The sequence below is a fragment of the Protopterus annectens genome, chromosome 1.part0 (genome assembly GCF_019279795.1).
Source record: "Protopterus annectens isolate FY-2018-M chromosome 1.part0, PAN1.0, whole genome shotgun sequence".
Taxonomy (NCBI): domain Eukaryota; kingdom Metazoa; phylum Chordata; order Ceratodontiformes; family Protopteridae; genus Protopterus; species Protopterus annectens.
The window spans coordinates 768,028,450-768,044,270 of record NC_056725.1 but is presented as its reverse complement, the minus strand read 5'-3'; the positions used below and the strand labels follow the sequence as shown (position 1 = coordinate 768,044,270).

Here is a 15,821-nt window from a genome sequence, read left to right as displayed (position 1 = left end):
CTGGTGTACACACAACCCTCTGAAATGGGTTAGTGCAAACAAACCCTGTAACATTAGCAGCTGTTTCATTGTATAACAGCAACTATTTCACATAGGGCCATGTTAGTGTGTCTTTGACAAGGTATGTTAAGGCTTCTGCAGATGTCGTACAGTGAGTGAATGATTTGTGATGTTATTACAGTTTGTATTGTAATTTGTTTGAGTGTGGGGGTGATGTTGGTGGGTGTACATAGCAGATGCAGGTGTGTAGAAACTGCTTTTATACATAATTGATATGTGCGTGAGGGTTCCTTCCCTATTTGAACACCTATCTTTTAGTGGACTAATACTATGGTAATTGCAGGCTGATTCATTAAGGCACTGTTAATTGATTCCTGTATAGCATGCAGGTGATGTTAGTCCTTGAATACTTTCAGCAATACATCGGAATGTAATAAAGTGCTGCTACAAGAAAGCTGTGTATATCTGTCATAGGTATTTGCAGTCATTGGGGTTGTGGTGGTGACTGACCCTCTTTGGCTAGGGTTGCCACCTTTTCAAATGGCCATAGTGGGACATTTTTGGGACACACATCAGATTTTACAGGCCGACACAAACCCACAGTCAGTACAAGGGATAGAACTTTCCTTTTTGCCTAAATATAAGCTTATTCTTGTATCAGTTTAGTTGCTTATCCTGTTTCTTGTAACATGTAGGTATTTTAGATACAGAAAGAACTATTGTATGCAACTATTACATTACATATGGGACATAATTATGTCCTACAATCTCAGGATATTTTCCACGTTTAATATTTTTGGTCAGGACACAACCACCCAAAGAGGGACTGTCCCTCGCAAAGTGGGACACGTGGTAACCCTATCATTGGTTCATGTCCATAGCACATATTTGTAATAGTGTATAGGCATATACTCTCCATATCCTTTGTTCATAAAGTTTGGTCATGGTGGAATGTGTGATTGCTATGGTCCATGTTATACTCATATATGAACACTTCAACCACTCTATATGGGATACCTACGGAATCCCGAAACCACACAATTCCGACACCCACAGTACCGGGCCCAGACCCCCATACCCCACATTACCGACAGTGACAGTAACTCATGAATGTAATACAAACATGGAAAACACACACGCACACACAGACACACTGCTACCCAACACATCCAAACAAACCATACTACACTACGTATGAGCAGGTGGACAAGCCCCCTACACCCCCCATGTGGGTGTCTGCGCCCCCCACACTTCCACTACTTTAATATTCTACCTCCTAGATAGCACAAGCAGACACACAAAACAAACCCACACCCACACATTATAGTCCTCCAGGAACACACACCACAATCAGAACACACACTTACACACACTACAGCCCTCAGAAACACACTTACACACAGTAACCTACCTGAACCGCAACACCAGAAGCACGGACTAAATGTCCTTTAACATTGGGATTTTAATTGCGCTTCTGGTGTTTCGGTACTGTGGTCTTTCAGACTTTAAGCCTTGTGATTACACACGTCGGGATGTCAAGCAGTCGGTATGTGGTAGGTATCCCATTTATATGTACCTCCATGGTTGTGTAGATGTTGGTAACCTATCTATATATCTACATATATATGTATATCCCCATATATCGACATATCTCCCTCACTCTCTCTATATATATATATATGTTGATTTATATATATATATATATATATATATATATATATATATATATATATATATATATATTTAGCATACACCTTTCATTGGGTACATGTCGGTCTGTCCTATTTCCACACATTCCTACCTTTTGTGTTTTAACTTGTCACTATACACAACTGCCATTGGTACATCTCAGGTAGCTTAGTGGTAGGTTATTGTGAAGATTGTGTACATAGCTGCATGCTCTAATCCTGGCAGTGGTAATTTTACCTCTCAGAGCAGGAACTGGTAGTGCAAAGGTGATTAATGCACATTTCAGCGGTTGTGTGTTCCAAATGTTTATTATTCTGTGGAATACTACCTATATATGCAAGCTGTGGTTAAGGTATACTATGTAACATGTAAATTATCTGGGAAGATTCCTGTCATGGATACTCTCCATTATTTGGAAGTACATCCCTGATTACATTATCCGAAACCCCTCACTAACACTCCAGGGAATCCTTGCAGAGTGGGTTAGGAACAGTGGATACACCCCAGGGATCCCGCAATTGGCTCTGCTCCATAGAGGGACAGTTAGTTAATCAATGGGGTGGCGACAGCAGACACTTTTTGGCAATGCTTATAAGTGGCCTCGGGCAGTTAGGCATGTACCTACCTATGTATCTGTGAACCTATACATACAGTATGGGCACATACTGATAGCTTAATTTACTGTTCGGGTATTGACTTACCCTGTGTCAATGGCAGTTGTGTGTACAATAGTTGAGGGCTACCTATGTAGGATGCACTCAGTAGACCACCTATACATGACAATTTACTGGTGGTCGTGTGTATGTGCCATCCATGTTTGCTGTGTGTGCAGGTGGAGAAGGGTGTCAGTCCATAAGTGCCTACACAGTCAGTATGTGTGCTATACATTCCCTCTTTGCCAAGGCATGGGCATACTGGGCATGCCTCTGTCTACCTACTGGGGCTGGCACAGGGTGTTCGTGGTCTGAGTCCCTCTGCATCTGTGGGGCCCTTGGCAATGGTGGTGGGCTGTGAGGGCTTTCAGCATTCTGTCCCTGCTGCAGCTGTTTCCATAGGATCATATTGTGTAGCATGGCACATGCTATGAAGATGTGAGCACAATTGCCTGGAGAGTACTGCAAGGCTCCACCAGATATGTCCAAGCAAGGGAACCATGATTTCAGCATCCCAAACATGTGCTCTATGATGATTCTGGTTTCTGCGTGTGCCTCATTATGGCGTTCTTGAGTGGCTGTGTGTGCATTTCTGATGGGAGTTATCATCCACAGTTCTAGAGCATAGGCAGCATCCCCCACCAGGTGGCCATATGGGATGTCCCCCCTGGCAAATACCTGATACAGCTGTGAGGCATGCCAGATGTGGGAGTCGTGATAGCTTCCAGAGCTTCCAGCACACGCATCCATGATAATGTCCTGGGCATTGCACACGACCTGGCAGTTGATGGAGGGGTATCCCTTGCCATATATGTAATGCCTACCCTGCTCCTCAGGTGGTGTCTTGATGTGTATGTGTGTGCAGTCTATTGCACCCAGTACCTCCGGGTAGTCTGCCACACGATGAAAGAGACGCATATTGCTGGCCAACTCCTCCTGGGTTCAGGGGAAGTATATGTGCTCATTGGCATGTGGTAACATGGCATCCAGGAACTGGTGGAGTACCCTGGATGCTGATGCCTGTGAGATCCCCATGATATCCCCAGTTGGCCTTTGAAAGCTACCTGTGGCTAGTATTCTCAAGCTTACACATACCTTCGTGTCCACTGGGATGGGTTCCCCTCTGTTATTTCTGGCTTTGAGGCGTGGCCGGCACAGCTCAACAAGTTGCTGTATGGTGTCCCTGTCCACCCTGTAATGCTCTACTATCTCCATATAATGTAGCCCCTGGTAGGTTACCCTGGGTCTGAACACTCTTCTCCACCTCCGGTGCCTGAGATGGTTGTCAGCATCATCCTCCACACCACAGTCAGTCTCCAACACATGCTGGTGAATCAAAGCTATGGCAGCCCCTAGCATGTACATATTAAAAGTTCCCCATCTGTATACACCAATGGTGCAGAGTGTCTGGGAATACACAAGTGTGTGTGTGGGGGCTTTCACACCTTGTACTATTGTGCAATGGATGATGCTGGTGTAATTGGGTGTGTATGTGCAATTCCAGCTGCAGGGTATCTTAATTATTGGTTTTACAGCAGGTACTGCTATTGTGGGGCCTTTGATGTTGACTTACGCTTGGCTGCCATGATTCATCTATTGCCCTTTACTTCACTTTTCAACCTGATCCCCCCCCCCCCCATTGTCAGGCATACATCCAGCTGCCTGCTTTCTTGTTTTGTACTTTCACAACCCAGGATTGTGTTGCAAAATGTGTTATGTAGATGATCTACTGCAAGTTTGCTTTGTTCTGCTGTGACAGTTCTCTTTTCTTTGCAGTACGGCACCTCCCCTTTCCTGTTCTGCAGGTAGCTGCTAGCAGCCTTGTTAGCTGTTGTCAATGGCCCACTGTGAGTTCCTAGCTGTTAATTACTCATTTGTACTCCAATTACCATGCTGTAGCATTTCCTTATTGTCTTCCCATATCCTTCCTGTTTCAGCTGTGGTGTGCACCATGCACAGCCGTTTACTGGGTTTCGAGAGCGATTTCATCCATGCTCACATGCACTTTCAGTGACCTTGTGTGCTCTCAGCTAAGCAAAGCTATGGCTACTTCCACAACCCTATCCTGCGGCTTTTCTTAGCAACAGGCAACCTGGATTAGAAATGCTCCAATGTGCTTACAGCTACGGTGGCGCACCCCCTCTCTTGATGTCAGGTTTACCTCCAGGCCACACCTCGGTGTTATACTGCTATGCCGTGTGGTGCATCCTTATGCCAGCGGGGGGTTTGCGATTCAGTATTACTTGACTCATTTGCATGGCATTGACTACTAATTCCTAGTTACTGAGCAGAAGACTGTCACAGACCCTTAGCAACCCTTGCACCATGGTTGTGATGTAGCATGCATGCCATTGACTATTATGGGGAATTCATGAATTGTTTTATGACCTCTAAATATATTTTCATTGTAATCCCATTTGCGCACCGATGCACTGCGGTTTTACTTTGAGTTAGTGTGGCCATGACTTTCAATGTTATTTTTTATGTGTTGTGCATGTTTTTTTATGCCATTGGCTATATATTTAGCCATTGGCATATATTAACATTATAATACATAAGTTTGGTCCGCTTTCATGGCTCCAATTTTATGTTTGAAAAAATGTAAACTGTTTTTTGGTTTACATTTGTTCATGCTTACACGACGCCTGCGCCACTTCATGAATCGCTATATACCTTCATTTGCATGTTACACTGCTGTGCATGGGTTAATTATCATACATGTGCAGGGAGCTGCTCAGCTCTGGCATACGCTGATAGTGCACGTGGAAACAGCTCATACCTGAATCGCTCGGTGGCCATATTTGGCATTAGATCGCCGATGCTACTCCGGCACCTGGTGCAAGCTTCATGAATCCCGGGGGATGTCTTTACATCACTGTTGCCACCCCTCTAAATGAGTTTATACACCATGGACAATTTCATACATTGCTTTTTACCTATCAGATTCCCTTTATATCATTGTCCCCACCATGATAGCTGAGTACATGCACCATTGCAATAGTCTATGGATTGCTGTTCACTTTTCTATGTGTTATATAACTTGTTTTATGTTTTATTTTTATTTGTTAATTACATTGGTGAATTGGTCCATATACCATTTACAGCCTTGACCCAAACCAAAGGCAGCCACAGTTGCAGAAATAATTGTATTACATTTTACCAAATTAAAAGATGAGATTATGTATACACAGTACTTTAAACATAATGTTCAGTAAATAATTTACAGATGAGCATTATACACATACAAATAACATACCACAGCATTTATGCTATATTAAATAAACAATTGAATATAGTTACTACCTTAAATTCAGTTAAGAATGACCTCAATAAAATGCTCTTTATTTTGTTGTAAATATGCATGCACATACATGACTGCAGCACTGTATTTTTTTCCTCTTTTTTTTTTTATTTGCAGATTTGCCAGTAAACCTTCATGGTGGTAAGGGCAGACACAACATACACACACACACACACACTCAGATGCACACCTAGCCCTGCATATAGTTGACTATGGTTTGCTGCCTTGCGTGATCTTAAAAATACTTCACTCCCTCTAGGTATAATAGCAATTTTCTAAATTGCATTATGTTGCCTGTACATATTCTGGGAAGAGATTACAGAATACAGCAATACAGTATACCTTGTAAGATATATATATATATATATATATATATATATATATATATATATATATATATATATATATGTGTATATATATATATATATATATATATATATATATATATATATATATATATATATATATACACAGACACATACAGAGACACACACACACACACACACACACACACACACACACACACAGACAGATATATATATATATATATATATATATATATATATATATATATATATATATATATATAGGGCTACTTCTAAATTTCAAAGTTTCAAAACTTCAAATGTCTTATGGTCGAGACCATAAGATTGAAGGTTTAAAACTTCGAAATGTAAATAAAAAAATAAAAGCAAAAAAAATTTTTTTTTTTTACCTTTTTACCCCTGCACCTCCCACACCCCCTGCTAATTAGGTATACCAACTCCAAGATCGCACTACAAAGAGGAAAATGGCAAATATACCATTCCATGCTGTACGGCAATCTCCATTTAAACGATTTGAAGATTCAAAACTTCAGTCTTATGGTCTCGACCATAAGGCATTCAAAGTTTTGAAACTTTGAAATTTAGAAGTAGTCCATACATATATAGATATATAGATTATAGATATAGATAGATAGCAAAGCAGTCCCATTTTACTTTTTTTAAATTTGTGACGTATGCTTATGTACAACTAATGGGGCTAGTATCTCGATAGAGGATTTCTCAGAACACAAACTGAGATGACTTGGTTTAAACTGTTGAAACAGAGATACAAAGAAGGTAAATTAACTGCTTGTAGTTTATATACCAGAAGCTAAATTGGGAGAGGATAAGCTGTTGAAAGCTATGAACTCATATAATCACTGCAAAAGGAGAACAAGGATTTAAAAATAAATATGCCTGTTTTGTTACCAAGTTAGAGGAGTTAAAAGAGAGGCAAGTGGACTTTGAATCAGGAGAATATTCACATAACTGGAGTACCAAAATCAGGACAGTATTACATGGTCTTTGTTCAAGATAATTTGGCCAGATGATTGTGTCTTCAAGCAGTACACTTGAAAATTAAAAGAAAATGTAGACATGCTGTGCCCTGTACAACTTGCAGCTGTGTAAGTTGTACTTACCCATAACAGTAGATGTTTGAATTCCTCACTGCTGCAGTAGCCTTCAGGCTATATGGGTTGTGTTTTGTCCAAAAGACAACAACCAGCCAGCTTCCAGAAGCTCTGGCTCCCACCCACACTTCCAATCTGACTGCTGATTGGTCATCCCTGAGAAGGGAAAATCAGCAGTCAGAGTGGAAAATCATTAGCACTTTCTTGTCTAAAAGTTAAGAAATAGTGTACTCATCCTGAACCATACTTCTCAGCTGTACAGATTTTTGCAGCATGTCCAGATTTTTGCCTCATATTTTTGGTCTGTTTCTCATACAATTGTGGTTTTGTAGCAAATCACTGGCAAATCATTGAAGATTTAAATCACAATATAATGACAGACATGAGTTTTAGGCATTATATCCTTCAGAAAATTCATGCTAATTCAAATCTTGTTATTCTGTCAACAGTTTCTAAGTTTGTAAGAGCAATATTTAAAATGTGTCCCTATGTTGGGGCCTTTGTCCACCATTATTTATGGTTTTGTCCAGATTTCTTGCATTAAGAGATTGAGGGGTATGTCCTAAACTATCCAAACAAGAAATAGCCACCACATCTATTTCCCAACATAAAATATATAAAAAGTGAAAGGAACTCACAAAGTGATGTAAAAATAAGTTCAATAGCAAAGCTTTCGAGATAAAACTCTTCTTCACTGTTTAAAATCATATTTAAACACATTTTCATATATACACCATATGAGCAAATTCAAACCAATAAAAGCACAGCAACAATAACATAATTAAAATAAACAATTAAGTGCTTGATTCATGGAAAATGAGACTTTCTTTTAAGAACAGGTTTTAAACTCACAATATCATTCAGCACAGCTGCTTGAAAGTAATTAATCCATCTATACTCAACATTCTCAGTATTCAACACAATATCACAATATCCCCTCCCGTAATACTTCTTTCAATGTTTTTTATAACCCCAAATGTAAAACTATGCATTTTATCTGAGATTATGCTTTGCTAAGGCATTATTCTCTACCTTCCTCCATATTCCAACATAAAATGAAGTGCATTTTTCACAGGTGGCTAAGTAAGCCACTTTCTTGGTTTTACAAGTGGCAAACGTGAAAATAAAATGTTGTATTAGGGTGTACAAAAACATGGTTCTTATTTATATAGCAACAAAACTGGCTATCATTCCAGGAAAAAGGAAGAAATTGAAATAAGGTAGGGTATAAAATATATTCACATTGCTTGGTTCCTCTGATTTAACTTACAGATTTAATGCCCAGGGCCATGATAACTCCACAATACAGGACCTGTAGCTACCTGATGGTAGGAGTACTGCCCAAAGTGGACCAGATGATTTTACAAGGTCCCTAATTTTTATGTATGGCTCTGACACCAAAGAAATTCAAAGAATTATACAGAAATATTGGCATATTTTTTCTACAATCCCCAACTGACCTGTAGTTTTTTTTCCAGACCCCTGTTTTTGGGTATAAAAGAGGGCCCAATATAAAAATGTACCTGAAGAGACTTCTAAGAAACAGAATGGTAAGAACTCACTTAAGAAGGTGGGGGGCCTACAAGTGTGGGATGTGCGGTCAATGTAAACACATGGCACATAGACAAGAAATTCAATTAAGTACTGTACAGAACACATTAACAGTTAATAACTATTTTTATTTTACATCCAAAGGGTAGTATAATTAGCTTTCTGTCAAGTGTGTTCAGCCTACTATGTGGGGAAAACAGACAGACAATTAAAAACTAGGGTCTATGGACACCATTATGAAATTTCCAAACGTACAGAAACTAATGCACTTTATAAGCATTTGAAACACTGTCTAAATGGGAGATTTTCATTTTGGGTGTTAGAGCAAGTTGAACCAAACCCGAATGATGGACAATGGGAAATGTTATTAGAGTACCATGAATTGTTATGGCAACTGCAGCTAAATGCAGGAACACCCCAGGGCTCAATGGGCAACTTTCACTGGTTCCTTTATTAAAAATGAGGGTTGATAAATTGTGATGGAAAATGTATATATAAACTTTGTATATATAAATTTTGTTTTAAATTAAAAATGGTTTTAGGAACATTTGTAAAGTATAAAAATATTGTTTGTATGTTTTTTAAAAACATACACTTTTTGAAAAGCATGTGCTTTTACTAACACTATTTTGCTGTGAATTCTGCATTAACTTTAATAAGTCTAGTTTGAATTTTGTATAGGCAGGAAATGATGTAACATTTTTGACAAATAACTGTTCTTTATTTGTGCAATGAGTAGTATAAATCTAGTGGAAACTAGAGTATCTTTATTCTGATGAAGTCTTCCAGTATGATAAAAATGCTCAATTCTGTAGAATAAAATTTCTGCTGGTGCTGGTGCTTTTTTTGTGGTGTGTTCTTAGATTGTAGCTGTTTGCCAGAGTTTGTTTCATTTATTTTTGATAACATTGCTAGGAGTGTTAAACTCTTGGCACAAAGGCTGAGAAACAGAAAATGAAGAGAAGCATAAAGAAGTTGAGGAATTCAGCTACACGGAAAATAGAGATTTATCTTGATAAAGGAGAAACAGGGACAGAGATGTAAATCCTGCAGAAAGACTAGTTCATGGGGGGACTTAGATTGCCAAAAATAGACTGGGGAAGAAGGACATGATTAGAAAAATAAAAATGGAAGAAATAAAAGATGAGGTACATAAGCAGGCCACAGGGAAATCACTGGGACTAAATAGGTTACCAGTCAAGATACAGAAATTAAAAGAACTAATAATAGACTCTTGATATAGATTATTTAATGGGATGCTAAAGGGAGAGGATATAACAATATCATGGAAAAAAGGCAGTTACAGCAGTTATACTGAAGGAGAATAGGGAGTGAATTGACCATAGGTCCTGCAGACCAATACACATCTTAAATAAATGTTATAAAACATTCATGAGTATAAAGGCAAAGAGACTTCAGGAAAGTTGTCCTTGATTACAGATCTAGATTAATGTGGCTTTGTGGAGGGGAGACAATCATTCAAAGACATAAACAAAGCTGATTGTACAAAATCAAGCAGTCCAGAATAAAGATAATCTGATGTTAATAGGACTGGATGAAGAAAAGGCATTTGAAAGGGTCAGATGGAGATTTATAGAGAAAATTCTAAGAAAAGTGGGGATTCCTAATGAGTGCGTAGACTTAATAATGAGGGTGTATGAGGAAGCAGATGGATACTAACTCATTCTGAAGCCTTACTAACACTACTAATAACTGTAGTTAAAAAATATTACTAAATATTTCTAAAAATGAAAAAGTAGGAAAGTCCAAAAATAGCAGAAGTAATAGAAATCATGAAGGACATTAAAAAAGATCTTAATGGGACAGGTGGATCTGGCAAACAGAAATCGAATGCAAACTCAAATTGAGTTGGACTAAATGATAATAGTCATGAGTAATAAAAGGAAAGTACTGAAGAAATTGTCATCTTCTATTGAAATGGTGTGAGTAGTTAAATATACTGTCATGCAACGATTTTAACTGTACTATATCGATGGAGGGATATGAAATGCAATGATTTTTTTTTTTCTGGGAACAAATTGTTTGGCTTGAAGTTTAATAAACTATTCAAGTTAAAAAAGTAAGTAGAAATATGATAAAGATACTTCATATTTGACAGTGGCATATCTAGGATGTCATGGAATAAGTTAATTCTTTGAGAAAAGATGGGAGGATTAAATGTTTCTGGCCAAAAATGTATTTTGAGGCAATTCAACTAAAGATGTTATACTTGCTTTCTGTACACAAGTTTAAAGCTGAGGGACATGCAGTGGTGGCATAGAGGACTAAAGCTCTGGCTGCAGCTCGGGTAACTCAAGTTCAAATAGTACCTGTATTGCTTGATGGCACGGAGAATGGACATATCCATCCTGGGGGGATTGGCAGTGATTCCCATCTGGCTCACACCACTGCTCTAATGACAGAGTCGTGGCTGAAGAGAGGAGGCTTGTCATGAAGTGTAGAGATGGTGCAGGGAAGATATGGACATGACTGGCCAAGCAGGTGAAGGTAGCCCATCTTGGTACATGTGGGGAGGTACTGACATATAGACAGAGGGGTTTAGGCAGCCCTTGTAGAGACACAAATGCTCAAATCACAATCTGGGGTGAATTTAGGCCATAAGTGAAAATATCATTATCGGGTTGAGAGGGTGGCCTAATGGTTAAGGTGTTTGTCTTACAAACACAAAGTGCAGGGTTTGAGTCTCACAAGGGATAATTGGCTAGGCTTAAAATGGCTCGCAAGGACAGTTAGCTTAGTACTAACCTATGAAACTAATTCCCAGTTGCTGAAAAGAGCATAAAGCACATCCATGGGTGCTTGGATGATGATCCCTTTCAGAAACTGGAGTGTCTGATTAAGGGGAAGCTTGATGGTCAGCAGGCCGGGGTAAAAATCATACAACAAAGTTAGCTAAGGGGAATAAGCTGATTAAGATAATAGCATGAACTTTAAATTAGATTGATAGACTTGATTTATGGAAGTGTAATGAAACAGGAAAAAATTATGTCACACATATTTTTGGCAAAAGAAGTCATAAAGCTTTGGGTATTTTTTTTTTTCTGCCTATAGGGGAAAATAAATGGGTATCCCAAAGGAGAGAGATTTGTGCAACTAAATAATAGGAAAACTAAAGTGATACACAGGGATTAAAATAAAGTAGATGGATTTGTTGGGAACAAATAAAAAATAAATTTGATCTGCCAGATTTTTGCAGATTGATTATGAAGAATTGTTTCCTCCAGCAAGCACTACAGTATTGGTACAACTGTTGGAGGAGGCCCCAGATACATAGATTCTTTGTTACTGGAAACAACAAATGACAGTCCAGCGATGAAGGGCCTAGTAAGTAGGGTGGGAAAGGCCTGAGACCTGAAATTAGTGATGGCGGAGAAATAAAGAGAACTGGAGCACCCTGTTGTAAGTATGAATAGATGACTGGATGTAGGACTGGATTTGTGTATTACCTGAATATGCTAATAACTTACAGCAGTTTATAATTATTTTCATGACAGTGCCTCTAGAAATATTTTATATTTTCCATAGATTTCAAAGGATATTTACAAATGCAGACACACATCATCTAACATCATTGGGGATGTTAGAAAAAGGTATTAGATCATAGAAATACATTTATTCTCAAGCACAACAGATTGTAGATATATTTACAAAATCTTATACAGAACAGTTTTACACCACAAAGGAGGTGCTAAATTGTCCTAGTAAAGCCAGGTAATTTCACAGACTGAAATTAAATTAGGTTATCTTGGAAAAGAACTATACTATGCAAACTGACCCAAATAAAGCACAGGTAGGAAAAATAATTAGTAATAATGACCTGTGAACATTTCAGCATAAACTTCCCTAGGTCATTTATGCATTAGAAGATTCCACAAGATTGGAGACTTGTATTTCTTAAGCCAGTCTTTAAGGGAAGGGGGGAATAGGACCCAGAGTCATATACAAACCATAAATTTACTTTCTCATTGTGGAAAAGTAAAATAAATGGTTATTTTGGATTAATTATTGTCAAAATTTAAAAAGTTAGAACTTGAAATCATATATCAACATGCACATATTGATAATATGTCAATAGCTACCTGTAATATGATGTTCTATAATAATATACTATCGGCTTTAAATAAAAAATTGAGATGTGATGTAATTTATATAGACTTTACTTCAGCTATAGACTTTACTTCAGCCTTTGATAGAGTTATACACAAAACATTGATCAATGAATTAGAACAACTAAGTACTATTGTAATCTTGATAAGATGGATGGCCTCATGTTTACAAACAGGACATGACATGTATCATACAGCAAGAGGGCAGGTGAAATTCTAGGTTACAGTCAGGGTCTGTCTTAGGCCCATACTTGTGAATGCATAGTTACCATGGAAACTATTTAGACACTCAGTGGGGTTGTAATTGTAAAACTGAGATGTCATTAGGTTAGTTAAGTGGTTTCAGGTTAATATTTTTATTTACATTCAATTGAAAGTCAGACGACAAGTGTCATCTCTCAGTTTAATAAAAAGGAAACATTTTAAGAAGATAATTTTGCATTAATATTAAGCCAAAGTGATAGGAGTATGCAAATGCATGGAGAAGTTTTAAACCTCTGAAAAGATGTTAGCAAACTTTAAAATAATGTTTGTTGTGGAATTAATATATATTGAGTTAGTTTTGTTTTTTATAAATTAATAATAGGTGTCCATCACTGAGCAGTAGGAAAAAATCATCATCAACAAACATTTTTCCCATTTGACATGGAGTCAGGGTGTCATGTCAACTGTCACCTCTTAACTCGATTCAGAGTCAGTCTCTTACCTTCCTGGACAGTGATACCCAACAGGTTCAAGTCTTCTCTTCATGAAGTCCATCTCTTGAGTGGATATCCTCATCTCCTCTTGCGTTCTTCCCATCTCTTCAAACTCTGCTTTAGCATGAGGAAAGAAAAACATTTCAAAACAATAGAATTATTTTTCTAATAATCTCATTACAATTTTGCACTGAGTAACAATGCTAAGATTTGATTAAAATTATGTTATGCATGTTTTGTTTTGTTTTGTTTTCCTGTCTTGTATACAATAAATAAGTGTTAACAACAAAGATAAAAAATCAGTGTCAAAGGTGCGTCTGCTCAATGTCAGATGTTTCAACAATAATATAGGAGATTTAGAAGCTTTTCTCAGTTTGAAAGATGTTAATAATTGTGTCATTAATACAGAATGGTTTAAAAACTGAAAATGCTAATTAAAAATTCCCAAATCCTTCCACTGTTGCAGATTTGATGGAACAGGTGCCATTGTTATATGATTTGTAAATCAACATCTAAATACCAGAAACCAAGAAAACAACTCAAGACTAGAAATTGCTCATACAGTAATTAATATCAATAAAACTGAATGTAATATAGCTGATTATGACTGGGTTGCAGATCATAACCTGTTTAGTGTGTGTTAGAAACACAGAAGCTAAGAAATTCACCTCAAGATAAAAGCCTGAGAGGTGAATCTTGGTGCCCATGTCAAAACACATAATTAAGGGTGATGATCAGAGACCTAATCATAATTATTTGTAGCGCATGTAACTTTATCTCCTCCATGCACTCCTTGTTACAGAAAACAAAACACTAAGTGTTTTGCCAGCTTTCAAAGCTGTAAAGCACTTAGCAAGCACTATTAGAAAGACAGTGTAACTCAGTCTCTTATGTTCCAGAATGTCCAGATTTTTGCCTTTTATGTTTAGTCTGCTCCTCTTGAAATCTGTGGTTTTCTAAAAAATTACTGAGGATTGAAGTCATTAAATAATGACATACATTAGAATTTCAGACTCTGGATCCTTTAGAAAATGCAGACAAATAAAAATCCTGTTATTCTAAGATTATAAGAGAAAGTAAAGGGAGAATTAGTCGCATAGAGAGCAGGGAGAAACAAATCATTGCCGTCTTTTGCTGGTCAGTACTGTCAGTACGTAGTATATGTTGTGTATAGTCAGAAAACTCATGCAGTTTAATGTAATCCATAAAATGTTTTGCATTTGTTCCTTAAAGTTATAATAACTAATGTATTTTAAGAAAAAAAATAATTTTATTTTTATATTACAGGACCCTGAGTGAATCAGAAATTGAGGCATGTTTGGTGGCCATTTCTGAAAGAGATTAAACATTTACTCTTACTGAGATATCTGCAAAAAGACTGGATTAAAGATATTTGGTGCTGGCTTGTTAATTTTTCATATAAAAAATATTTTTGAAATATTTGAACTGAAAGCGTTAATTTCTGAATGTTCAGCATGGTTTTCCTAAAATTAATTCTTAAGATGTGTGGATTTTAATGAAAATATTGCTTTATGTTATTTAGTGAGTTGATGAACACTATGCATTGTTATATATATAGCCTAGTTTGCTTGCATTTGCATTTTAAAAAGAAAGATGGCTTTCAGTATTTCTGTGGAAATAACTAAAACTACTCTAGCTGAGTAAACTGTTTTGAAACAATGATTGCCTGTTTCTGTTTGATAAATATTTTCCCAAAAGAGACATGCTCACAGAAAAATGTATTTGTTGAGTAGCATCCTCTAAATGTAATTATACAAGTCCTTGGAGACTAACTGCTAACTGCTGTTGCTAAATGTACTCATGCAGTAGGATTCTTTACTCTTACATTATTGAATCAAAAAAATAGGTAGTGAAAAAATTAATTTGCCCAGTTATATGAACATTTTGACTTGCTGTTACTATAATTCTTACAGTGGATTTGAAAAATAATTTCCTGGCACAGATTCTGCATACTGTAGTCAAACAAGGCACAAAAAGCAGTGGTTATGTGGCAGCTGGAAGCTATGAATTTCAAGGATATTTTGCACAGCCTGTGACTACCAAGTGACAAGCAAAGAAGTTTAGGCACCAGACTTATGTCAAAATCTGAACTGATTTCAGTGCTACTCTTCATATAAAAACTCTGATTTCCATCCTAATAGCTTTATTCTTCTCTTATGTTTTCTGAACAACCTTTACGTAAACAGAATTTTCCAATATGTTAAGAAAAAATAATTATGTTTTACCCTTTCCAAAGATTTAACACAGGTATCAATGTGCAAATATACCTACAACTGATGAACAACAGTCCTTACTTGCTTAGCACTGATAAGTTTAATAAACTTTTATTCACTATTTCACAAT

At 37.2% G+C, this 15,821-nt stretch overlaps 1 protein-coding gene across 2 annotated transcripts in view; it reads left to right on the top strand.

Moving 5' to 3' along the window:
* The window catches only part of LOC122794445 (proteasome subunit alpha type-6-like), a 428,663-nt gene extending 413,523 nt beyond the window's left edge, over positions 1 to 15,140 (top strand). For both annotated transcript variants that reach the window (XM_044062831.1, XM_044062841.1), the window contains one exon: positions 14,745 to 15,140. In XM_044062831.1, the coding sequence (XP_043918766.1) occupies positions 14,745 to 14,752 (8 nt within the window). In that variant the 3' untranslated portion in view covers positions 14,753 to 15,140. The remainder of the gene's footprint in view (positions 1 to 14,744) is intronic.
* The last annotated feature ends 681 nt before the right edge of the window (positions 15,141 to 15,821 follow it).